General features: G+C 39.3%; 1 protein-coding gene across 1 annotated transcript in view; it reads left to right on the forward strand.

Moving 5' to 3' along the window:
* Positions 1-27,565, forward strand: part of ptk7b (protein tyrosine kinase 7b) — a 105,399-nt gene that overhangs the window by 70,365 nt on the left and 7,469 nt on the right. The window contains exons 3-14 of the mRNA XM_038294667.1: positions 9,595-9,697; positions 9,797-9,981; positions 13,123-13,270; positions 17,923-18,053; positions 20,109-20,375; positions 20,935-21,071; positions 21,164-21,299; positions 22,912-23,031; positions 24,611-24,760; positions 24,965-25,112; positions 25,913-26,040; positions 26,551-26,757. Of these exons, the coding sequence (XP_038150595.1) occupies positions 9,595-9,697; positions 9,797-9,981; positions 13,123-13,270; positions 17,923-18,053; positions 20,109-20,375; positions 20,935-21,071; positions 21,164-21,299; positions 22,912-23,031; positions 24,611-24,760; positions 24,965-25,112; positions 25,913-26,040; positions 26,551-26,757 (1,860 nt within the window). The remainder of the gene's footprint in view (positions 1-9,594; positions 9,698-9,796; positions 9,982-13,122; positions 13,271-17,922; positions 18,054-20,108; positions 20,376-20,934; positions 21,072-21,163; positions 21,300-22,911; positions 23,032-24,610; positions 24,761-24,964; positions 25,113-25,912; positions 26,041-26,550; positions 26,758-27,565) is intronic.

A 27,565-nucleotide genomic window follows, 5' to 3' on the forward strand; every position in this document is an offset into this window, starting at 1 on the left:
CGAACAGTGTACGCCGGGCTTTAGCTTTTTTTTGGTGTTTTTTTCTGTTAACCACAAATGGCTTTCTCCATGATGGCCAGAAATCAAAATGTTTATCTCATCTCATCTGAGCATTTACTTCCACACATTTTCCATTTCCTCTGCATCTCATACAAAATGCATAGTTTTAATGTAACAAAATGTTAAAATAAAAAAGACCATAAGATATGGACATTTCTGTAACATATTTACTGGTAATAACACCCAGGTCAGCCTTTAGTGTCTGGTTTAAAAAGAAATGAACAAAAGCCAGCATATTAGATGACGGATTTTATGAGTTGGAGGAATGTTTCCACCTTGTTGCTTTTTTTCTTTCTGGCTCCTTTTTTCTACTGGAAACTAGATACATGCGCCACCAACCATGTGTTTCTCGTTGCTTGTGTTTTCCTCCCTGTTGTGTAACACTGTCTTTTCCCATATACTTTCAAAAGCCTTTTGTCGAGAACTCACTGGCGAGTGCAACTTACCTCCTGGCTATATAATTATTTAGATTTGGTTCATTACAGCCCCTTTCTGCTCAGGCTCTTTCACTCTGCTGCTTTGTAAACTTTTTGTCCCGTTTTAGACAGGAGACACAGCAGCCTCTTAATTTAGTTTAACCTCATAACTGAACATGAGTGGCTCTCCTTGTTTCAGAAGATGCCAGGGGAATTGAACCAGGCTCTCTGTGGGATAAATAACACAGAGCCTTCGGGTACCAGTTGGTGCTGAAAAGCCTTTTGTTTGTTTGAATCTTTGTAGAGATGGCAGCAAAAGGGGATAAAAAAATGAAAACAGGATGAAAAATGTCTCCATCTGGAACGTGTTCTCCTCTTTGGTTACATTCAGATGGTTTCAGGAGGTTTTCCTTTGCAGTGATGATACTTGTTCAAAGACTGATTAAAGAAACAGATGTGAGTCCAGACCTCCCTCTCTTCGCATACAGGAGACGAAGTGAAAGATTTTTTTTTCCCTTTCTTTTGTTCTTTTTGAAGACCATCTTTAAATGCTTAGTTTTACTCAAAGAGACCAGAGAGGAGTGTCAGGTTTTGAATTTGAAGATGGCTGCAGCCATGTCAGACCTGCAGATCATCCATTGTGTCAATAAATGTCAACTGACTCACTGACAGTGATTAAAACCATAAAGGAACAAGTTAGACAGGAAGTGCCAGTTCTTCTCCAGAATAAACTGCATTTGTCTGCAAGGTTGTTTAACATTATTCAAACACGTTTAAAATACGTTTTTTTTTTTAAATAAAAGGTTTTTATTTAGTTTATATAAAATCAGCTCTTTATTTTGCTACATGTTAAAGTTTAGAAGAAGCAAAGTGTCATAACGGTTAAAAACCACTAGGAAAACTCTTAACCCAACTTTATTAAATATACTTTCTCTGAAGGCCTGTAGGATGGCAGAAAAAAAGAACTGCAATGCTGTTGCTGGAAATTATGACAAGAATATTTATTCTGACACTTTCTCTCTTTTCTTCCTCTTTAATCATCACTATGTCTCCACCTCTAAGTAAGCTTTAGCATTCTGTCTAATGAAGATTAAGTCACATGAAGCCAAAGTAATGATTTACAGTGCTGTATCCCTGTACATGTAATGACTTGTTTGCAACTTGAACATCTTGGCCAGTATGAAGGACCAACTCTGCCATATTTAAAAATAAATACAGAAATAAATAAATGCTCAATAAATGTATAAGCATACAATTAATTGCCAACAAAAAAGTGAGACATAAATGTATATAACTCTTAATTAGCTTCTTTATTTATTTGCCTTTGTAATATTTACCTTATTTATTTTTCTGTCCTTTATAATCTTCAACTTTATTTTTTAATTACTTATATTTTTAAGTATTTATTTATGTGCATGTTATAATATTTTTGTCTGTTTTATTCTTCCTTTGTATTTTTTTACCTTAGTTATTTCTTCGCCGCTGTTTATTTCTCTCTGCCCTTTTTACATTTCTCTCTGCCCTTTTTACATTTCTCTATGCCCTTTTTACATTAATCTATGCCCTTTTTACATTTCTCTCTGCCATTTTTACATTTCTCTATGTATTTCTGTCTCATTATGCAAATGAGGAGGGGGTGTGTCCTAGAGAGTCAACTTCTGCTCATTGGTTGGCTTGGCGGTCCATCTTCTTAACTCACAGAGCTCAGAGTACTAAGTTAAATTTTCTCTTTTCTGTTGCTGTTGTTCAATAAAAGTACGTTTTAAGATCATTTGAGGCGAGAACCTTATACTGTTAAGCATCACCATATGGCCCATTCACAGATTTAATGCGTAATTTAAAAGAAAATGTGACGAACTTGAGAGGACCGTGGCAACCAGCAAAGCTCCGAAGCTGACGGCAGCCAGGTCTAACCACAGCCCATCTGCAGCGGCCCTCTCTCGGAATAGCCGTGTGTGAAGCGTGTTGGTTAGCATTTTACTACATCGGTCGAATCTACAGGAGGAGAGTCTGATGTCGAGTCTGAAGTCATTAGAACTTGAGTAGGGACTTTGCCAAACTTTGCCAAATACAACAAAAAATCGCCATCATAGCCTGGCTATAGACCTGGCTGCCGTCAGCTTCGGAGCTCCGCTGGTTGCCACGGTCCTCTCAAGTTCGTCACATTTTCTTTTAAATTACGCATTAAATCTGTGAATGGGCCATATGGTGATGCTTAAAAGTATAAGGTTCTCGCCTCAAATGATCTTAAAACATACTTTAATTGAACAACAGCAACAGAAAAGAGAACATTTAACTTAGTACTCTGAGCTCTGTGAGTTAAGAAGATGGACCGCCAAGCCAACCAATGAGCAGAAGTTGACTCTCTAGGACACACCCCCTCCTCATTTGCATAATGAGGCATAAATGCATAGAGAAATGTAAAAAGGGCATAGAGAAATAAACAGCGGCGAAGAAATAACTAAGGTAAAAAAAATACAAAGGAAGAATAAAACAGACAGAAATATTATAACATGCACATAAATTAATACTTAAAAATATAAGTAATTAAAAAATAAAGTTGAAGATTATAAAGGACAGAAAAATATATAAGGTAAATATTACAAAGGCAAATAAATAAAGAAGCTAATTAAGAGTTATATACATATATGTCTCACTTTTTTGTTGGCAATTAATTGTATGCTTATACATTTATTGAGCATTTATTTATTTCTGTATTTATTTTTAAATATGGCAGAGTTGGTCCTTCATAGGCCAGGACATCCTTCTGAAACAGATTTCAAAATCACAACGGATTTCTTACCAGGAAAAATAAAAGTTATATAAAAAAAATAAACATTTGCTTGCATTGGACTTAACCAAATATTACAAACCAAGCTGCCCTTTGTAGAGGTATGGGAAAGAATTTGCGGATACATCAGGAATTTCAGCTGCCCAAAATAATATCAATCTTTTAGTTCCTAGTACAAACATTTTTACCTAAAAACAATGAGGGAAAATGGGTTAAATCTCCACCACCACTCTGGCAGATGTGGAGCCCTTTTGCTGTGCGGCACGATGCCATATCTGTAGTTTAGGCAAACACTGTGGAAGATGTGGACTGATTCAACCCCCAATCAACATGGATACTAAAATATCTAAATGATCAATATCTTCTGAATATATACAGAACTTGTTTTTTTTTATTTATACATTTAATTTGATAGCTGGAAAAAATATGGCAATATAGTGATATTGCAATATAGTGATAATAGCGCATTGTGACCCAAGTATTGTGACGCGTATCGTTTGCAACACCCATGCCAATACTCACCCCTTGTCCTTTGTGAGTGGTATGTTCTAAACAGCAATATTGTGATGACCATTTCACATTTGCCTCCAGTTCTTAAAAATGTGCGACCTGTCGAATGCAGAAAATCTCTTGAACTTTAAATAACATAAATTGTTTCTTTTTTTTTCTTTCTTAGAGATGAAACTTTGCCCAAATGTTTTGTAGCATGAAAAAAAAACACTGTATCAAAATGTCACCATTCAATTTATCCACAATGAATCATTAGGATGATCTTTTTACCTCAAAAATTTAACACCCTCAGGGATATAGAGTTGATGTTTGATCTCTAATGAGATTATGAAAAGATATTTGATATATTACAAAAAAAAAAAAAATTAAGTGCACACCCTGCTGATTTCAGGGTTTTAATAATAGATATCTTTTAATTGTCATTTTGTCCCCTAATCAGAGGCGTTCAAGACGAGAAGTATTTCTTTATAGTTTATAGGGTTTTTTTCATATGGTTTTATCCAACTTTAGAGTAACAATAAATGTTTTCTATATGTGTAAAAGCTCACTAGTTTATCACTTTTAGATGTTTTACATCAACTTCCTGATTTTTGTCCCACTTAACACACTTCCAAACGTGAGTTAAGTGGGACAAAATGTAGTTTTTTGAAAAGAGATTTTAGTTTTAACTGGACTTTCTGCAGGACACCTTTAATATGCTTACATTTAATACAATAGGAAAAGTATACTTTAGCTTAAGATATTTAATTTTAAGATACGTCTGTTTCCACAACGTAAAGAGCGGTCTTTCTCCAGCTCACAGTGATGTCAACGCTTAGGAAATAGCTGAAATGTTATGCTAACTTCAGCAGGTTTGCACTTTGTTTTTATATGACTTGTTGATCATTTCCATGCTGTTCTAATTGGTTTTCTGTTTATGGACAAAACTGACAGAAATTATACGTTCTATTGTTTCATAAACATGACAATGATGAAATTAATCACCAACATTTTCAGCTGTTTGAATGCAGCGAGCAGAGAGGTTGAGATCACGCAGACGGGAAGCTATATTGGCCGTTCCAGTTTCTCTTTAACTCTCAATGTAATTTTAAAAGGTGAAAAAAAAGAGGAAATTTATATTTGTTATATCAGCAAATATTATATGCAGAGCCTGACCATCATTCTCAAATGAGGGCATGTTAAATTAAGATGAAGTGATTTGAAGAAATTGGCTTTTCAACCCAGCTTACATCCCATCACTATTCACAGCATGGATAAGAAGTTAAAATTTAATCAGGGCCCTATTATAAAAATGCTTTGATTAGATGTGTGCAAAATTAATGTGAAGAATCGGTGCTGAATTTATAAAAGTACTGCTTTTTTTGGTTTGTAAAGAAAATTGTGTTCACCAATAGTTTTTTTTTGTAGGTGTCGGTGTTTATAGAAGCATTCAGTGGCATTCGGTTAAAAATATCTAGATTTTTTTTTCTGCAGTTTCTTTTCAGCAATATCCTTTAACAAGCTTTATTAAAACTTGTTATTGATGACAGTTATCAGGCCTTTTCTTTTTGCTCTTACACATATATGCAAGGGAAGAAGATTTTTTCCCTAATATTACTGGAAAAATTCCCAATAAATTAAAATATTTGTTTTTAAAGAAATTATTCTGGGTTTTCCAGGAAAATATGCATTTGAAAGACTGTAGTGAAGTACAGGAATCCCTTTTAAGCGAGTCATGTCTTTATGCTACAAGTTGCCATCATCTCTGTAGGAGGATCCAACCATGTTTTGACAGAGTGTGCCATATTTACACAACATGCATTAATTGGACGATGAAACCCTGTACAGCTTTAATGTTTGTCCCCCTTTGCTTTTCTCCTTCATGAGCATTCACTGATGCGTATGCAAGTTTGCGTGCATGGCAGTGAATGTAGGTTGTAAGGAGAGGTGGGGGTGCTCCGCCTGCACTGTATCTGGACCTGAAGCGCTGCCCATCCCCCACCGAGGAGTGAGAGTTAATTCATCTCCCCTTCATTGGTGGGTGGGCTATTCCTGGGGGTAGAAATGATCCCCCCCTCTGTTTTCTCTAATAGAGGTTTTAGCCCCCGTCCTCAACCCTTTTGTTCTGTTCGGTCACCGGCTCCTTTCTGTCAGAACCACATTAGTTGTTCCTCCAGGCAAAACTTTGCGTGCGTCTCTGACAAGATGCTGGCCAAAACTGAAATAATGTGAGCAATCAGATGCTTTTTTAGGTTCAAATCTGAAAGTGCATCCCTGTTTACACATGAGGGCATCTTCTTTGCTTTGGACACACAGCAAATGTTCTTAACCTTAATTTTACAAGCAGAAGCCACCATGGCAGCTCCACCTTTCCGCCTCCTATCAGACTTTATAGATCTTAATGATGGTTTTTACTCCCTGCATTCCCTCAGCTCTACATGAGGACGTCTGTCACACACAGCTGATAAAATCAGATCCTTCTGAACAGCTGGTTAAGATTACTCAGACTGCGTTAATGTTTACAGTATAGGAACACACATATGGCTCTGTCAGTCAAATCCTCCCACTTCCTCTCAAGGTAACAACGTTCACACAGTGTTTTACTGTTGCAGAGACCCTTTGCCATGGCAACAAATCACCTCTTTGAATAAAAGTAGCCCTTATTCAACTGAATGCTGACCTATGAATGAGTGACGCATCGGCCTCACAGATATCCCATGTAGATGCCGCTTCCTGTTCTGCCTTCCAACATAATAATTATACACCCCTAATTATGGCGTTAGCAGGCAGGCCCGCTCCAACAGTTAGTCAAGCATTCTGAGAGGATTACAAGGATAAAAAAAAAAAAAAGATTATGAAAGAGTACCTTCTGTTTGCAGATGACAGCTGAAGAAATTTGAGCTGTGAATGGAGCTTTGCTGGGGGTTGGAGGGATATGTGACATAAAGTGACCTGCAATGAAAAACGTTGGTGCCAAAATTGTTGAGACAAAACGAGACCTAGAGTGTAAAATGCCAATTGAATGTTAATCAGAAAATCTTAGAGGTGTTAAATGTGCTTTTTTTTTGTTGAGAAGAGAAAGTTTTTCAACTGGTTGGAAAGAATTTAAGCTGTTGGATGAAGATTTAATCAGAAACTAGAAAAGAGGGCAAAGCTGATAGCGGGATGCTAAAAAGACACTTGCAGCTTTAATAGTAAAAAAACGTCTTGCTGTAATAAGAATATACACAAGAATTCATTTAATTCATCCTTTCAATGGCAACTCACTCCTTCCAGTTAAATACCATGTGCTTCTTTACCCTGTCAAAAACATCCTAGTAAATATGGAGCAGTTTGCAAGGCAAAACGGGCTAGAAATACTTCTGCAGGGAACTCAATAGTTATTCTCAAGAGATCTTTTTTTTTTTCATCCACTCTTTTTTTCTTCAAATAATTTCTGCTTCCTGCTGTCTTGTCTCTGATTCCCTTTCTCATCCCTCTTGCTTTCAGTGCACCAATAACAGGCCTGTCTAAGTGTCTGGCCCCGAGTCCTAGTAGCAGAGTTATCCTCCTCCCCCTCAGAAAGTTGTCAAAGCTGTTGACCTTGGACAGGAAACACAACCAATTGCTATCTTGAAGCATTGTTATAATTTGAGTACATCTGCAGGCGTGTTTATGGGCAGAGCATCATTATCTGTGTATCACTCCCCACAAACACATCTGTACACAAACCGCTCGTCTCTCACACCTTAAACGACACATGTTGGAGAGCAGAGCAAGCGTGCTCACACTGTTACTGGGCATCTGCTTTGAGAAGGCTCTAATGAGCAGCGACTGGCTCAGTCACAGAGGTAAACAACAGGAATGGAGGCCTTGTTACCGTAGAGCCGGTTTGCTATGATACCTCAGGGTGCAGAGCTTTGCCAAGTTACTGTAATTCTTTCTGATAGGTCTTCCTCTAACGCCCCATCTGACCTCAGAGGGGAGCTTTTCCTTCCTCTCCTTTGCTGTCTCAGGTTGGCTCATACCATGCATATTTCATAGATGATCCCAGTGTACCATCAAGCCACTGGCCGTAGGAATGGATCTGAACTCCAGTGGAATGTGATGCATAAAAACATGCTCAGTGTGCATGCACAGGAACTCTAACAGAGTCGTGATTATACAACACCACAGCATATAGAGTTGCCATTTTTCATGCTTCTACTTAAGGGCATAAATAACATTTAGCTACTGTCTGCACTTGCTGGAAGATGTAAATATTTGTACAGTAAGCGAAGCGCAGAGGGGGAAATCCAGCTAGGTGGGATTGTATTTTGTTTGGGACCAAAAGAGAAGACTTCTTTGTTGTTCAGTCTGCTTTCCTCAGGCTTAAACTTATAGATTATTTGCTTGCACTAAAAATTGTAATGTGATGGTCTTGCATATATTTTATTTAAGCGGTCCTTTGCAAAGGAGGTATAGCACATTGATATGCAGTCAGGCAATCAAACACTGTAATTTGGTATGCTATTGATACTGTTTGCATATTTTTGCAATCGTTAATTTTCAATTTCTTTATTATTTGCACATTAAAAGAAATAAAATAACTCAAATAACTTAAAAATATTGGCTAATTGTGTTTTATCTGAGTACATTTCATGTTTAGATTGAAAAGCACAAGTGACCTTTTCATGTTAATAAGTGGTTTCATGCCTTTTAATTATTTGGCAAATTTTATTCCCATGCTATCGAAAAGTGAGACATTTTAGTATTTTGAAAACTCTAAATGCAATTATATGTATTTGATAAATTGCCCATCTACAGTATGAATTAATTGCATGTTTTTCTTAGATTTTAAAGTGAAAACAGATTCATTTGGTGGCTTACACATATTTAGAAAAGTTTTTTTTGTGAGGTATTCTCTCTAGTTGGGTTTTCCACGGTGCAGTAAATGCAACTAAGCAAAAAATAATAAGCTGTCTATGTTTATTTTTTTGTTTCATTTTTTTTCTCGATAAATTGAATTGTTTTTTTTTTCATTGCGCTTCCTTAATTTGCTTCAAATATTACCGTATTGGTCTGTTTTTCACTCAGATTGATATAACCTTTGTGTTATTTTAGTTTCTTTTTACAACTCTAGGTTTACCAGAGGAAAGTACTTTTTTTATTTGATAAGGAGATGAGAGCTCTGGTGCCTGATGAGAATCACAGTCGGTCCTCGTTGGACATGAATGGGAGAGGATACTTGACTAGATCGCTGCCTTGAGTTTTGCAAGCTTGATATAAATAGGCCAGTGGACTGGGTCATCTTTTCCACTGTGCATTTAATTTATAACGTTTTTATTCCCCTTGCCTACATTTTATTCTTTGCAACAAATGACTTCACCATCTTCAGCTCCTTTTTTCTTTCCTTTCCCCTCTTTTTTCCATCACTTGAGCACAGCTAATCAAGTTTACATCCTTTCCTTCTGTGCATTTGCTGGAACATTATCTCCAACATTCTGTAGAAGTCCAGACTTGCTTTATCAGGAAGTTTTTATGATTTTATTTAATTTTCCGAGTCTCAAATCTTTTCAAAGTATTCATTCACATTCAGATGATATATTTCTTATTGTCTAGTTGCTTGCGTTCACCTTAACAGCCTCGGTTAAAGCCCATCTCACTCTGCGGAGAGCAGCGGTACGCTGATGTAAACAGAACTAGAGCTGTTGTTGCTTGGTGCCGTGCCTCTGGTTGTCTTGGTGATGTTTCCCATTTTGCTCATTGCTGTTGCTTCCATTTGTTTCGAAGCGTTTCCTGTGTTAACAGATGATAGATTGACCACTTTATAAATTTTTTTTTCTCCTTCTGGACTCAGCTCTTTGTTTCTCTTTGCAGGGCTGGAAAGCGGTGGTGTGACTTTGAAGGAGCCGGTTTCTGATGGGGAAATTGAGAGCTCTACCACGGTCACATTACGCTGCCACATCGATGGACACCCACGGTAAGCCTTCCCTTCCACAGCAGGCATCTAAAGTGAAGAACATGTCTCACCTTTTCTCCTTACCTCACCTGTGGACCCTCTGCCCTCGTCCCCCTTTAGGCCGACCTGCCAGTGGTTCAAAGATGGAGTGAAGCTGACTGAAAGCAGCCATCAGATCAACAACAAAGAGAGAACTCTGACCATTCAGAGCGCCGGTCTGGACGACAGCGGCCTTTACTACTGCTGTGCCAAAAACGCAGCTGGACACGTCTGCAGCAACCACAACTTCACCCTCACCATCATAGGTGCATATGTTAATTCTCATATAGATTATATTTTAGACATTTTGCACTAAAAAACAAAATTAGAGCATTAACTACTAGGGGTGTGGGAAATAATCGTTTTGGCGATATATCATGATATTCGGCTGCCCAATATAATATCAATCTTTCACTTCTTAGTATCGATAAAAAAAAAATGGTTACATAAAACATTGATGGGAAAATGGGCTACCTCTGCACCACCACTCTGGCAGAAAGCGCTGTGGAGCCCTTTAACTGTGCGTGCAGCACCAAATCTGTATTTGAGGCAGTCACAGTGGAAGAAAACCCAAAACAACATGGATAATAATACCTAATCAATATTTTCTGATGAAAATATACAGCACTTGCTGTTTTATCTCATCATTTGATTTTGATAGCTGGGGAAAATATGGCAATATATAGTGATACTGCAATATCGTGATAATATCGTATCGTGACCCAAGTATCGCGACATGTATCGAATCGCAACACTCATGCCAATACTCACCTCTATTAACTACTAATCTCAAAGATATTACGTTTCAAGGAAGCCAGAAATTATGTTATTTAGAAGGGTCAAGCATAAACCAAGCTTAACTGTCAATCATGGTTTGTTTTTATCTTTATTGTTCTGAAGGAAATGATAGTCCACTGTTTCCAGAATTGTTTTAAATCATTCCATATTAGTGACTCTAAAATGGACCCTGACTTGAACCTCTCCCCAAAGCTCCATGTTATTTTAGAGCCATTCAGAGATGCAAAAAAAAAAGAAATGGAAAGCCAGACTGTTCTACTTTATAGGTAAAATGCTGAATTCATGGCTTCATCAGTTTTTGGGCCCATGACCATGTTTGGCTGGCAGCAGGATTTTCCTTTTCTGAAGTATTTTTTAGGTTTTGTCTTTAAGCCTACTTCATGTTGGAAGTAAGGTGCTGCTTAAAAAAAAAAGGCCTGGTTTTTGTAGGTTAATGAAACAAAAAAATTTTTTATTTCCCATGTTGTCTGGTTGGTTTTAATGATTATTTACCTCCATTAATTCATAGAATGGTGGTTTGAAAACTGCTTTTTATGTATTCAAACAGGATATCATTTTCTGGTATTAAGTTTATTTTGATCAGAATTATTCACGTTTAATGGAGTAAAAATGAAAAAAATTAAAAAGGACGCTTCAATGTCTTTTTATTATGAATTTATTTTAAATCCATTAATAGGTAAGGGGTTTGGTTAAAAGAAATCCAAGAAAATCACATGTTCAAACGTGTAAGACCAAATATAATCGCACATTATATGAAATTATGTTAAAAGAGAAAATATAAAACTCCCCTTTTTGTTAATAGGATTCCTTGTGCATGTAAATATGGATGGCCAATTTAACTGATTAAGTCAAACGCCCTAGGTTAAGCCCCGACATGGAGATACTTGTAAAATCCTAGCCATTATTCACTTTATTCTATTTTATGTTGATTTTCCTCTTTGCTTTTTTTCAAAGTGTGCTGCTACTGCAAATGAAAGGAAAGGATGTACGTTTAAACACCATTAGTGATGAGAGAAAGCAAGAGGAAGCCCTGAAACGGCCTCTAATGAGATTATAAAAGAGCGTGCACGTACCATTATTTTTTCACCACCCACACAGGCTGAAATATGAATATCAAAACATGTAAGCCAACAGTAACTGAATATCCTGAAGCAGAGAGATCCCAATGATGATCCGAGTGGAAGAACTGGCTGTTGTTCAGAGACGCTGCTTGTGATCCATCAGGATATGTTGTTTAACCCTTTAGATCTAGTTGTTTACATCTGTGCTCCAACTAGGGCTGCAACTAATGATTATTTAGCAAATTGATTAATATGTTGGTTATTTTCTTGATTTAATTGATAAAAAATCTAATAGTTAACGATTGTTTAAAGAAGACTTTTTACTAAATTAGAAAAAAATCAAACGGGTGAAACTAAAACTTTTCCAATTGGGGAGTTCTGGATAGAGCATATGAACAAAAAAATCTCTATATTTTTTATCTTAAATGCAAAATTTTGATATATGTTTTACAATGTGGGTCGTTCTGTCACATAAAGACATGTTTTAGAGTCTCTACTCTCCAGTTAACAATGAATCGATTACTGAATGAGTTGACGTTTATTTCAATAATCGATTAATCACAATTAATATGCCTAATTGTTTTAGCCCTAGCTCCAACTTATTACCCTCCCATAAAACACATAAAAACGACGTTAACACCTGTGTGTAGGGGATGAAAACAACACGTTTCCAGTTACAGCTTCTGTCTTTCTTTTAGGCGTCACTGTAAGAAAAAAAGCTGTTTTTCCTGTACATGGAGGCCCTCCCAGTGATTTCTTGGGTGGGCCAGGTGTTGTCTTACTTCACACCTTTTTTTGTTGTGTTTTTTCCTAAACCAGCCCTGAGTCTTATCCCAACAGAGCCTCTGGCCCCGTTCCTCGTATTCATAGCTTCGCAGCTTTGAGGTTTTGACCCTAATCTCTAAACCTGCCTGGATTTGGGGAGATTTTCATTCTCCCTCCTACTTTATGGAGTTCAGCAGTTTTTAGCTTTTTATTCAGAGTAGAATACTCGTCATGCTTGCATTGTATAACAAATCTCCCCCTAGTTTTTCCCAGCAGGCCTTTTTTCATAAAATAACAAATCAGTTTGGGCTTCATCAGGTTTTGAAATGTTTATAATCTATAAAAGCGCACAAAAGATTTTATTTTCATTTATTAAATGACAATGGATTAAAAAACAAGTCAAAAAGAGAAGATCAGGTATATGACTTAGAACTGTTTATGAAATCTTTCATCAGGTCTTTCTTGTTTTTTTATTCATTTAACCTTAATTTGTGGGGATAGATTGTCTTAAGATGATCACAGAAACATAGGGGATAATCTCTGGTTCAATGACCCAAGAGGAACAAAAGATAAAGACCAGGATAAGCTTAAGGGTTGGTTCACTGACTTTATTTACTCTTCCGTGTGGATGTTGAGGCATTGAAGCCCAGATCAACCTGAAGCTGCTGCTTGCAGCTTCTAATCAAAAGGCGCCTGTTCATAACTGCAGCATGAAAACCACTTATTGCCGGTGGAATCAGGTGCGCATGTAAACATGCATATGTTTTTATACCTGTTTCATAGACAGTAGCATCCCGAGGGCGGTGGTCACCCCCGAGGACCAGGTGGTTTTGAGGAACGAGGAGGCCATGTTCCACTGTCAGTTTACCGCCGAGCCCGTACCCACGCTGGAGTGGTACCATGGAAACGAGCTGCTGATTAACAAGTCCCGGTATGTACCATCTTTAATTTGTTCCACCGCTTTATTTTAATGCTTCTATCGACCAATCATCTGTCTTTACCTGCTCTTCTCATCTCCCAACTCAAACCTAAGATCCATCCTCCTTAGAATCCGCTGCATTGGGAAGTTTCTCCACTTCCTTTTGTAGGAACCTTTGAAGTGTCCTCCTGGCTCTCTGGGCCGTTTCAACATTAAGGGAAGCTGTAGCTGTAACACTGGACCATAAAATGTTTCAGCCGTCCATCATACATCACATAAACACAGCCCTTCTCTCCCTCCATCACAAAGGAGTCTCAGTCCTCTAGTTTTCTCACAGTGAGCAGAAACCGCCCTCAGGCTACCAGTAAAGCCCTTATATACACTCAGTGCTCTTGCAAACTTCAATATAACTGGTGTTTTATGAAGTTAACAACATGAAGTGATACATAAAAGTGAAGTAAAAAGAAATTATCCATGGGTTTTTCATTTTCTTTCCAAATAAAACCCTCAAATGTGTGGCATGCTTTTATTTATTATGTATTTGAGACCCTTTACTTTGTTAGTCTCAGAAAATCCAGCAAAGCTTTTAAAAGCTGCCTAGATACTAGTAAAGTCCCACAAGGTGTATATTAATCTCAGTAAATAACCATACATAGCCTAGATGACAGTAAAGATGGACTACAGCAGCAGAAGACCATGCAGGCTGCGCTCCCCTATCCGCCGTCCAGTTAAAAACAAGGAACCAAGTCTTGATTTCCTCTCTGATGCTGATACTGTCAGGGTACACTGTAAAAAAAGTTAACCTGACTCCGCCAGATGGATTTGCTCCGCATATCCATTTGGAAACCTTCCGTTGAAGTAATTTTGGGAAGGGGCAAAAATACTGGTTTGCTGATTGGCCTATGTTGGTGATAGACGGGCCAAATAAACCAATCAGATCAATGAAGCATATGACGTACTAACAGAGCGACAACAAAAACACAACCACAAGCCAGGCTACTCTTGCCGAAACCAGTCGGGAGAAGAGCAAAGACATCTTTTCCTCTGAGAAAAGCCTCCAGAGCAGTGTTTAGCTCTTCTGTAATGAAGAAATACTCTGTAATTCCGATAACACTTGCTCGATAGCCACGCTAACGCTAGTTTCATCGGCTGAAGCCGCCATGTTCTTTAGACTGAACTGTCGCGCTTCTCGTTGCGCCACACACACGTTTGGTGAACGGCTCCAAATTTTCTTTAACGGAAAGTAGCCAGACTGATCTGCGAGTGAAACCTTGAAAGCTTGCGAGATCAGGATGGTCTCACAAGGCTAGGAAAAAGTGGCTCTGATCTCATCGGCCTTCATGTTTAAAGTTTGACTCCCCAGAATGTCACCAATTACTGCAGAAGTCTATTAATTACTCCTTAACTTAATTAGGGTGTGTTGAAGCAAAGTAGCAGGACAGAGAAATAGGGAGCAAAAGGAGGGTTGTCTTTTTTTTTTATTAAATTTAATACTGCAAATAGTAATATAGATATGAAGTATTTCTTATCTTATGCTATAATGTTTAGATATTTAATCACAGTTTTCAACAAGAGGCCAAAATTAACCTGAAAAAACGTAAGAAAATCTTTTAAAAGTATAAAATATACCATTAAGCATCACACTTGACATGTCATAAATCCTTATACTATATCTTATTAGTATTATTTCAGTTATTCATATCTGTTATATTTCTGACAAAGTTGTATTCTTGTATAGTTTACATAATATCACATTGCTGCAGCTGTGATGTCATTATTCAGATTTCATTTTTTCGTTCAATCTGGGTTATGCTGCTCTTCAGCCCACACAGATCAAACCGGTTTCCATCTGTTTGGCTCCACAGTTTCTCTATAATGGGCTCTTTGCCCTGTAGTCCTGTTCAGGTAATGAATGAGACAAGGTGAAAGTCCATTATCTGGACTACATGTCTGCCTCGGCGTGTAGTTGTGCATTCATAGTGCCTAGAGAGCCCAAATGTGTGTAGACTCTAACCAATTGCACATACAGTAGCAGCAATTTCCTAACTTTCGCTGATGGACCCTTGGCCTGTCCTTTGCTGGTACCCTACAATTCCTTTTTAAACATCAATCTTTGTACTAAAATATTCTTTCTGTCATGATTTGTGGACATTAAGATCTAAAGAGAAGCATCATCTCCTGGTCAGACCCTTCATGAAGGGGGGTGGGGCGTCTGTTTGCAGGGAGTGGCCTGCCATTCAGCTGGCGTTTGACTGGGAAGGGACATTTTGAATGGCTGCTACTGTACAGGAGCTGCAGGTTCACTGGGATGCATTTTTCTACAAAGCATGTCATTTGCAGTTTGTATCCTGTAGAACACCTTAGACATTTGGTGGAGAGGTGATTCAGAGCCAAACCAACCTGCAGCGACTTAGGGATATAAAGAGAAATCTCTGAGAAACGTTTCTGATTCTTTGTTGAATCCGAGAGAAGAAGAATTGAGACATTTCTGAAGGCAGAAAGAGGCCCGAACTGTTACCACCAAAGGTGTATGTCATAATCCGCCAAGGTTAATGTTCTGTTAGGACTTAAGGGCAAACATTATGAACACACTGAACTATTGTAGACAGGTGTGTGATGCTGTGGGCATGCTGTTCTCCAGCACAGACAGGAAGAATTGATGGTGTGAAGGTTAACCTTCCAGCAGGGCAGAGACGCAAAACATACAAGCAGCCATAATCATGTGTCAAAACAGCCTAGTTAAAGTACAGACCTTAATGCAAAGATGCCTCTCCAGCTTGACTCAGCATGAGCTACTTTGCAAAGAGGACAGAAAATATAGTCTACAGATTTGCAATTTTTAGAGAATTACCCCTAAATCCTCACAGCTGTAATTGAGCAAAAAAGTTTGTATTGACTGATTCAGTAAAAAAAATAAAATGCAAATGCATACTACACTTATATTTTTATTGCAAAAGAATAAAAAAAAAGTGTACCCTCTTCCTTCCACATCCCAACAATACAAACCGAAGTTTGTAATAAAAAAAAAAAGAAATCATTAAAACCATTGGATGCATTTGCGAGGCGCTATGTCAGAGATAATCTCTTTGTTATTTCATCTTTAGGGTTTAACTCAAGGTGAAAGACTTAAATATCCCCGGCTGCTCACTTGTTTAATAAACCAAGGCAGTGTTGGCAGGCTTGCAAAAAAAGATTTAGATTTCTCTTTCAAACCTGACCTCGCTGTGGTTGAGGAATTTGTGTTTTGTGTATTCCTGTTTATTGATCTGAGCTGATTGTAACGCCAGAGGAATGCAGCTCTGCGGAAAATCCTCTGTTCTGCTCTGTTTAGATAACCCTCTGCAGACTTTTTGTTTGACTTATCCGATGAGGATTGTTTTCATTCGTTTGAAATTAGAAGAAAATAGACATGCTTAAGCTCAAGGCCGTTGTAAAAATGTGAAGCTGAGCGATTGTTTATGCCTGCGATCCAGCAGAGCGATGAGGATATTGTTCTTCTGAGGTTATTTTGGAGGTTTCCATCCAGATTGAAATTGTTTTGCAGACTAGTTCATCATTGCAGTCATGGGGAGGGGTGTACTCAAGGTCCCGCAGCTCATTTCCCTCCCTGATCCTGAACAAAGAAGACAAGATGACAGAAATATCACTTCTCTTCAGGGAATCCACAGCAGAAGCTCGGAGTCCTGGAGGAGTCCTGCTCATTGATCATTCTACACAAGAAAATATAAAAACATTCACTCACAATTTTACTTGTTTCTTCCTTTATTAGTATGTAATTAATCTTAGTTTCTTTTTTTGCTTTTTTAACTAAATCCACAATAAGTTCAGTGATGAGTTCTTGGTTTGACTTTGGAGATATTATGACATGAGAGATTTCCATCTCACTCTGGCTTAAGGTCAGCCTTTAATTACCTTGCATCGCTTACATTGATGCTTCCAGCAACTGGGGTCCAGCTGGCAGCCTGGACCCCCGAAGGATGTTCTTATTTTGAAGTTATAGCAGAATGAGGGAAGGCTTTATTTTCATTGCTAAAGACATTTTTCCTCCTGCTGACTAAAGATGCTGATTGTGTTTTTGCCCAGTTTAGGAGGGATAAACTCACTTGTCAAGGTTGAAGGGTTTCAGCTGGGAATTCCCAGCAGATGAGGCCTTAGTTGAGGGGATTTAATTGTATGAGCTGTTATTCTGGGTTTTGATTCAGTATATGAAGCCTGGAATTTGATTATTATTAATATTTCTGGTCTGAATTAACATAAAATATATTTGTAGTTCCAGATCTTATTCTCAATCCCATTGTTTACCATCAATCCTGGTTATCAATCTCTAAGTCGATTCATCTGTCCGCAAGTTTATTTATCCATCCCATCATGATTAGTTCTTTATCCTCCCATCACCTATATATTATCCATTCCCTCTCTTTTTTATTTTCCTGTTCAGTCTGTATTTATATCTACTCCTTTGTTCATAAATGTATTTCTCCATCCATCCATCCTCTTGGTCCTTTCTGTGTTTGCAATTTTGGAGTTGGCCAAAACATGACCTGAGAATTTTGGGAAGTTAAGTTTGATTTATCCATCTGTAGGAGCTCTGGTTCTGTACCATTTAATTCATGCACTACCAAAATGTTGCTTTAGCTTTAGTTCAATCTTTGTCTTCCCTGCAGGGTGTTCCTGCTGTCCAATGGGAGTTTGCTGATCACACAAGTCAAGCCCAGGAACGTAGGAGACTACAAGTGTGTTGGCCGTGGCATCACAGGATCTAAGGTCACTCTGACGGCTTCTCTCCTAATAGCCGGTACGCTGACACTCGCACCCCCACACACACATTAAACTGCAGCTGTTGGATTAGTGACGGACAAAAACCTGATTCTGAAATCTGAGAGGACATTATCTCCCTCTCTATGGCTCTGCGCTGCACTTCATTCCTTTCACTTAGAGCCAGATCTCCCTGATGATCATATTCCCGTACAGACATCCGGCCTTGCTTGTACTCGATACATGCTGAAGTCTCCAGTGGATCAAATTGTTTCCTCAAACAGCCCAGGTGTTTTCCAGACTTGTTTAGACAAACAAGCTTCCTCCAAAGTAAGCGACACCAGGCAGAGATCAACAGTTCGGAATAACATCATGGTGCTGCTGAAAGAAGGAAAAGAACCATTCGGCTCCATGCAAAACTACTCATGCACCTTAAATGTTTTTCACAGCAACAAACCTCAAATTGATCAACTGGAATGTAACGTAAAAAAACCAACAGAAAGCATTGCAGCAAAAGAGGGAGAAACTTGTTCATGGTTTTCTTTTTCTTTACCTAAGCAAAAATATAAAAAGTATGACTTTTATATAAGAAAATGCAAGAAAAACTCTCTAAGGAATAGTTTTAACTGGGTGCAGTGGGTTAGTGTTAGAATCCTGTAGAGCTAGCTGCAGGATCTTCTCCTCTTGCATGTTAAGATGCATGTGCATGCAAGTTAGGAACTGAGCTCAGCGCTGGAATTTCTCAGCGTTTCAAAGTCCTGATCACCTGATTTCTTTCCTCGTTTTCCCAAGGGTCATGGATTAACAAGGTACGAATGTATCTGCAGTTTAAACCCATTGAACTGCAGCTCCATTTAAATAGCCTGGTGATACCCCAGCTAGAGCACTGTGTCACAGGTTTTAATTGTCCCATCTGTGCTACACCTTTGTTACTCTTCCTCTTTCCTTTGTTTTTTTCCTCCACAGTCTGAAAAGCTCTGGACATTTATTTCACTGTTTTTTTTTTCATAGATCTGGATAAGTAGAGGAAATTAAAATTTTTGAGGAAAAATGGGTGTATTTTCAGACCTTATTCTTTTCCCCATTTATGACCTTTATCTGTTTTTTCTAACCAGGTCATCCAGACTAATTCATGCCATGAACACAGCATTTTACTCTGGTTTCAGTTTAGAACCAATAAGATGATCACTCATGTAACATAAAACCGTTTTTATAAGAATAGATTTTATCGATATAAACAGCTCTTTCAGGACATAAGAAAGGCATCAATAAAACGTTGCTGTGTTCAAGCTACAATCTAAACTGTTGTGGTTAGAGAAAAGAACTGTTGCATTATGGGTGTCCTGCGCTGAGATTAATCTGCTCTGTTTCAGACCTGCAAGTATTTAGGCTTTACGTACGTGATCTTCAACACTTTATTGTCTTTTTGCTCTTCCTTTCTCCTTCCTTCCTGTCTCTCTTAACATTTTCTTTCCTTCTTTATTTTTTCTTTTGATTTTTTCTCTTCTTTCATTCCTTGTCATTTTGCTTCCTTTTTTTGCTCCTTCTTAACCTTCTTTCCTTTTTTCTAATCTGTTCCTCCTTATATCCTTCCATCTTTCCTAATGTCCTCTCTTCCCTTCTTCCTGTCCTTCAGCTCTTCCTTGATTCTATCCCACCTCTCTTCCATCTTGCATTCAGCCTTTAGAGCTCTGCTGGCCCATAAAGTATTAATGTCTTCTGGTTGGGTATTAAAGCTAACAGCAGTCTAAGGTCTTGTGAGCTGTAACACAGATCTCATTGCTCTCTGTATTTAGAGGCTGCTGATTTTTGCTTTGACCCTCCAAACAGGAGTTAATCCCCTTTAAGTCCAACCTATATGTTCTCCGTTTGTCTACTTTGCACTAATTTCTGCAGCCTGCTTCTCAAATCAGAGGATTTACTTAAACAAGACAAGAAATCCTTTACTTTGGAATTAGCTGTGCTCAAATGGGGTCACATTCCAAATGCTTCAGCAACTCTGAAAGAAAATCGATGATTAAATTAAAACCATTAGTAGCTATTTAAATCTCTGTTTCACACGGGGTCTTTTCCATCTCTTCGCCCTCCTCCACAGAAATCGGAGACATGTCGCCAAAGATGTCGAAGGTGTTCGTCGCCGACACCGTTCAGCGAGTAAACTGTCACCCCCCACGAGGGAAGCCTGAACCCGAGGTTTGGTGGGAGAGGGAAGGTCAGAAGGTGCCTGAGGAGGGCCGGGTGCACCAGGAGGGCCAGGATTTGGTCTTCAGTCCGACGGAAGAGGGAGATTCAGGCGTCTATACCTGTGTGGCCCAAAACAAGGCCGGGCGTAGGATCAAGAACGTCACGTTTACCGTAGCTAGTAAGTTGTTGATAGAAAAATTAATTACCTTTTCTTTGTTTTAGATAAAAGGTTGTAGCTATGACCTTTAAAATTATTTGTTTCTTTAATAATGATTAATGGTAAAAACAAACAAAAAAAACTAAGATTTAATTCTTTCAAAAAATAGTTGACATTGTCAAAAATAAATGTTTAATAAATCTAAGTACATTAAACATTCTTTCAAAAAACAAGAAAAAAAAGATTATTTGATAAATTAAACAGAATAAAAATAAATGAATGATTTCAATCCTTTGCAGTGTATCTTTTGTCTGATTAGGGGTGACGTATGTTGTTGTGTTTCAGTAGATTTTTACACTCCAGCTGTCAAACTATTATTGGACGATTTTGATAATAAAAAAAACAAAGTAATGAAAGAAAAATCTTAATTTTTTGCAAAAATCGTATTGGTTGTGTGTCGTGGGGACAATGTTGAGAACAATGTGACCAATCGTTTGATTTGGACATTTTGAGGTGCATCTTGCAGAGCTGTGAGGACATAATGAAAATACATGATGTTATCTTTGGTGTGCGTCCACAGCTGCCCCAGTGTGGGTGTCTAAACCTCAGGACAGCAGTTTGGAAGAAGGTAAACCAGGTTACCTGCACTGTTATGCTCAGGCCAACCCTGAACCTGAGGTCACCTGGTTCCGCAGCAGCTTAATCATTGCGCCAGAGGTTTGTTGTCATAACACAGCTGTGAAATCTTCAAATCATAAAACATAGAACTCCTTCTGAGAGTCTGTATTTTCTTTATTTTGCCTTCCCAGGACACTCGTTTTAAATTGTTTCCTAATGGCACCCTGAGAATCAACAACGTGGAGGTCTACGACGCTCACATGTACGGCTGTGAAACCAAGAACCTAGGCGGCAGACTGAGTGGCTTAGCTAAAGTCACGGTGCTTGGTAAGCTGCGGGAAAATCGTCCTGCTGGTCATTTCATCCAATTTGCTTCTCTGTTTGGTTTCTTTTTTAAATGAGTGCAATGACTGATATCATCAGCAACAAAACAAACCTTCTTCATGCCTGTTTGGGTCTGCTAAATCAGGAATTGGCATCGTTCTCGTGGGCGTTCTGCAGGGCAAACACAGAGGTTTGATTCATGACTCATGCAGACTTTTAACACCTACTTCGCCATCATGCATTCCCGATTCCTCCTGTAGGTTTAAACCCCGAGACACGGTCAGCCTGTTTGAATGATCTCAACCTCTGAGGCTGCAGAGGCAATCCTAGCTAATAATGTTTTATGACGCTGCAATCCTAAAACTTTATTTTATTGGGATTTTTTTAGCATCGTTCGAACAGATTATTCTCTAATTGTGAAGCTGGACTAAACCAGAAACACTTAAATACAACCAGCTGCTTGTTTACGTGAGAAGATTACTTATGTGGTTATTTAATCTAATTTTAAATCCAGTTTTTCTAGGAAAGCTGTTCTATGTGGACACATTTAAAGCCTCTAAACTTAAGAGCATGACTCAAACAACTTCTAAGACATGGATGTTTCCCTTTAACCCACAGGAAATGTATTCATATTGAATCTGGAGAAGCTGCAGAGATAATTTTCATATCAGAAGATCTCCTTAAAGGAAATCATCTGTTGAAAGTTAGTTATATTAGAGAGCAGGCGGAGTGAGCTCATATCAGATGAGACCTAAACCAAAACATTTGCTAATTCTTTGGTAAAAAGTCAGCGCTTCAAATTGTTCAGCAGAAAAGCATGGTGATGGCAGCAGCATTATCGGTAGGGACTGAGAAGTTGTCACAGATGGAGTTAAATGCATGGCAATCCTGGAAGGAAAAATAACAATTACATTTTTAAACCGGGTTTAAACTGTGAGTTTATAAATTGCTTAAAAACACTTGTGCTGCCTAATCTGTGCTCCTGACCACGGCCGACCCCTGATAATTCTCAAGCAATGGTAAATATTGGGTGGCTTCAGTGAAGCTGTGGTTAGTGCTCAATGTGGCCAGGTAGGTTTGAATCTTACCTTTGATCCTTTGACGCATGTCTCTCTGCCTCTCTCATACCTGTCAGCCCACTGTCGCAAAAACAAACCAATAATGCCGTAAAAACCTTAATAAATAAATATTGTCTGGGGTAAGGCTGCAACATTTGTAGTTCTAAAAAAGCTTTATTTAGCCGGACTGAGGGAAAAAATTTTCTCTTTGGATTGTAAAGAACCCCCTGAGATCTGAGACAACAGTGAGCAATATTTCAATGTCAATGTGCAAAACTTAAAACACACCTCACATCAGGAGAAAAACGTTGTCATTCCTCTAATTCACAGCTATGGGTTACTTTGTCTTGGTCTTTCACATAAAACCTCGAAGAGATACATTAAAGCTTGTCGCTAGATATTCAAGGGGTCTGAATGTGTTTGCAAAGCACAGCAGATGTCAGCCCGCTGACCTTTCATCTGCAGGGAGAGTTGCACAAAGAAGGATTTAACCTTCCCCGCCTCCCCATCTTTTCACTGAAGGTGTTAACCACATGTAATGTTTCTTGGACTTTCAGAGAAGCTGAAGTTCACACCCACCCCCCAGCCTTCCCAGTGCCTGGAGCTGGATAAGGAGATCATCATCCAGTGCTCCGCCAAGGGCAAAGAGGTCCCCACAATCCGCTGGACCAAAGCAGGTATGCATGTTGCTGGCTTAAGGCTGATTTATACTTCGAAACTAGGTCGTCTGCGTAAGGGTTGCAGTGAAGAAAAAGATGTCCCCGCCCCCTCCGCAGACACTCTGCTGCACCTCTCCCAAATTGTAGGTGACCGCAGACAGGAGGCCGGCTTGTTTTGTTTTTATTTGCTCTCCGCTGCTGCAGATCTGATGTAGAAAGACCTATTTTAACTATATCTTACCTCCAATACAAAAAAAGATGGTGTGAAAAAGACTTGTGATCATTGACTTCTACACTCCCCGGCCACTTTATTAGGTACCCCATGCTAGTAACGGGTTGGACCCCTTTTGCCTTCAGAACTGCCTCAATTCTTCGTGGCATAGATTCAACAAGGTGCTGGAAGCATTCCTCAGGGAGTTTGGTCCATATTGACATGATGACATCACACAGTTGCCGCAGATTTGTCGGCTGCACATCCATGATGCGAATCTCCCGTTCCACCACATCCCAAAGATGCTCTATTGGATTGAGATCAGGTGACTGTGGAGGCCATTTGAGTACAGTGAACTCATTGTCATGTTCAAGAAACCAGTCTGAGATGATTCCAGCTTTATGACATGGCGCATTATCCTGCTGAAAGTAGCCATCAGAAGTTGGGTACATTGTGGTCATAAAGGGATGGACATGGTCAGCAACAATACTCAGGTAGGCTGTGGCTTTGCAACGATGCTCAATTGGTACCAAGGGGCCCAAAGAGTGCCAAGAAAATATTCCCCACACCATGACACCACCACCACCAGCCTGAACCGTTGATACAAGGCAGGATGGATCCATGCTTTCATGTTGTAGACGCCAAATTCTGACCCTACCATCCGAATGTCGCAGCAGAAATCGAGACTCATCAGACCAGGCAACGTTTTTCCAATCTTCTATTGTCCAATTTTGATGAGCTTGTGCAAAGTGTAGCCTCAGTTTCCTGTTCTTAGCTGAAAGGAGTGGCACCCGGTGTGGTCTTCTGCTGCTGTAGCCCATCTGCCTCAAAGTTCGACGTACTGTGCGTTCAGAGATGCTCTTCTGCCCACCTTGGTTATAACGGGTGGTTATTTGAGTCACTGTTGCCCTTCTATCAGCTCGAACCAGTCTGGCCATTCTCCTCTGACCTCTGGCATCAACAAGGCATTTCCGCCCACAGAACTGCCGCTCACTGGATGTTTTTTCTTTTTCGGACCACTCTCTGTAAACCCTAGAGATGGTTGTGCGTGAAAATCCCAGTAGATCAGCAGTTTCTGAAATACTCAGACCAGCCCTTTTGGCACCAACAATCATACCACGTTCAAAGTCATTCAAATCACCTTTCTTCCCCATACTGATGCTCGGTTTGGACTGCAGGAGATTGTCTTGACCATGTCTACATGCCTAAATGCACCGAGTTGCCGCCATGTGATTGGCTGCTTAGAAATTAAGTGTTAACGAGCAGTTGGACAGGTGTATCTAATAAAGTGGCCGGTGAGTGTAGATCTCGTTTGTCTTCATTAACCACGATGGATTTCCAGTCTCCTCCTAAAGCCACTCCCTGCCTCTCTGTCTCCCCCTACAGATGGAGGAGAGCTACCCCCGCACCTGGATCAGAGGAACGGCCAGCTCCGCTTCGCCAAAGTCACTCGTAGCGACGCTGGCAACTACACCTGCATTGCCTCCAACAGCCTGCAGGGGGAGATCAGAGCCCTGGTCACCCTCACTGTGGCAGGTAAACACCAACCCTGACTGATGTTTCTTTAAAGGATCCAAACAAAGCAGCATTTATTGTCCTTTTGGGGATATTTTTAGCAATAGCTGAGGATCTATGGGTTTCTGTTGTCCAGGTTAGTCTCTAGTTTTGCTCTGAAATTAATAAACTTTTTGCATTTTTTTCTGTCTGTCTGTGTTTGCACGCGTTTCTTTGCACACCAAGTGTATGTTCGCTTCAAGGTGGAGCCAGAGAACACCACTGTCTACCAGGGACACACTGCTGTTTTGCACTGCCAGGCCAGCGGGGACCCCGAGCCTCACATCCACTGGATGGTGAAAGACAAGACCCTGGATATCACTAAGAACGGCAGGTAAATGAGAAACGGGACCAAACGGATGTAAAGTGTGCAGAATCATTACTGCAGCTGGCTTTTAATTTAAACAGTGAAGCGACTTTAAAGTTGAACTAGATTTTTTTTGTTTTTGTTAAATTGATAGTTGAACTGATATTTATTATAAAAACCAACAATAGTTTTTTTTCTAAACAAAGAATTCTACAAATATAATATTTTTTTTCCTCTTTATAGGATTTGACTGCCCAAAATTTAGCTTTAATAAGAAAAACAAGATAAATAATTTATTTTCCAGAACAGCAACATCCTTCCTACTGTCAGTCTTAGTTGAGTCCCATCAACCTGCCTTATTTCTATTCTTGCTTCCTTCCCTTCTCATTTCTTTCCTCTGTCCTCCTTCCTTTATTCCCTTTTGTCTCAAGGATCAATTCCGCCCTTTGTTCCCTTCATGTTCTTCTCGCCTTATTTTAGTCCTTCTTTCTTTATTTTTTTTGTGATCCACCTCTCGTGTCCTTCCTCCTTTGTGTCCTCCTGTCCTTGCTTCTTTAAATCCATGTGAACAACATACATTTATTCATTCATCCTTTTCTTCCTCTATCCTCCATCCATGTTTCCTCTTTATTGACCTTTTCCTGTGTCCCACTATGTGTTGAAATTTTCTGGTTTATAGAGTTTTACACCTCTGCTAATCAAAGTGATCAATTGGTTGGAAGTTAAAGTACAACTACCAGTTAAAAAGTATAGTTTAAGAGAGAGAAGACAGAAGTTTCAGTAAGTAGGTCTTGAAAACGGCATTTTACTCTGTTTTTGTTCTCCAGAATCCAGAAGATGCCCAACGGCTCGCTGATAATAAGAGAAATCACCACTGAGGACACGGGTCGCTACACATGTGTGGCTGGGAACAGCTGCAGCATCAAAGACCGTGTGGCTCAGCTCTACGTAGTGGGTAGGTTTAACTCTCTATCCCCCCCCCCCCCACACGCACAGAGAGGCGTGCTTTCAAAGATCTTCTTTATCAGGGACAAAGGTGCACACGTGGAGCGGTGAGCCACAATCGCAGGAGCAAAGAGAAGGCATTAATTAAACCTCCACCCGTCTGTCCATCACCCATGGCGACAGGTTAATAACCGGCTCCACGTCTCTGATACCATGGCTGTCACAGGGGTGAAGGGATAGGGTAGATGCTGGATCTAATAAAGCTTCAGACTCAGACGTCGTTAAAATTACATATTATAACTCTCATGTGCCGCCTGCTAACCTGAACAGAGAGACTGGATTTTTTTGTTTGTGTTTGTGTGACGAACCTAACAGTAACACGATCATTTTAATCTGTTTAGCTCTGAAGGACTTTATATTTCCTGTAGAACATATGTTTGCAGCATCCATCAGGCTTTTAAATCCCTAAACCACCTGGAAAAGGGTTTCACATATTTCTTCACTGTTCTTCATCCTGCAGACAAATTATTTCCCCTCCATCACGAGGACAACGACGATGACAAGGCTGCTTATAAGATGATCCAAACCATCGGGTTGTCCGTGGGGGCGGCGGTGGCCTACATCATTGTGGTGCTGGGACTCATGTTCTACTGCAAAAAGAGACGCAACGCCAAGAGACTGCAGAAGAACCAGGATGGAGAGGAGCCTGAGATGGAGTGTCTTAATGGTAGGAAGCTGTCCCTGCACTCGGGAAGTTAGTGTCTGGATTGGAAATGCACATCAATAAGCTTCTGTTGGAGAAATGAGCCCAAAGCATCATGGATCCTCTACCGTTCCAAACAGAATGAAGTGATTATTTCAAATCATAGCTACAATAAACCAGAAGCACAAGATGTCAGTTCTCCAACAGTATATTGTATTGCACTTTTTTTTTCTCACATCTCTTACCATCCTTCTTACTGTAAGGTGGCTTTTCTTTTAATAATAGTTCTGCCCCGTGGGGATGCACAAGTTTAGACAAGTTACTATTGTTTTACTTATAAGGATCATCACTGCCTTACTTGAATCGCATTTCCTCGAGTCTTTCCCATTTTGATCAGCAGCTAAATTAGCACTTTAGTCAGTTATTGTACCATTTGTAGTATAAAAAGCATTACTTTTAGAAGTCCGATTCACCGGGACAACGTTAAACTCTCAGTGATATGGTTGGATTTTTACTTCTGCAGATTGAACCTTAATTTTTAACTGTTTAGTTCATTGGAGCATCGATTAAATCGACTTATTTAAAAGGATTTAAAGCATTTATTGTGTGAGGTTAAATATGCAATTACACCTATCTTTTAACTGGTCTAATAAAGTTGCCGATTTTATGATGTTTAAGCTTTACATTCAGAGTAGTATTGTTAAAACTTATTGTTTATTAATTCGTAAAGCTTTTTTTGTATTATTATTATTATATAGATCAAATCACCCATCCATATGATACCCTACAACAGGGGTACCCAAACTTTTTCCTGTGAAGGCCACATAACTTT

This window comes from Cyprinodon tularosa, unplaced genomic scaffold (assembly GCF_016077235.1).
Source record: "Cyprinodon tularosa strain WSP-4 unplaced genomic scaffold, ASM1607723v1 ctg343, whole genome shotgun sequence".
Lineage (NCBI taxonomy): Eukaryota > Metazoa > Chordata > Actinopteri > Cyprinodontiformes > Cyprinodontidae > Cyprinodon > Cyprinodon tularosa.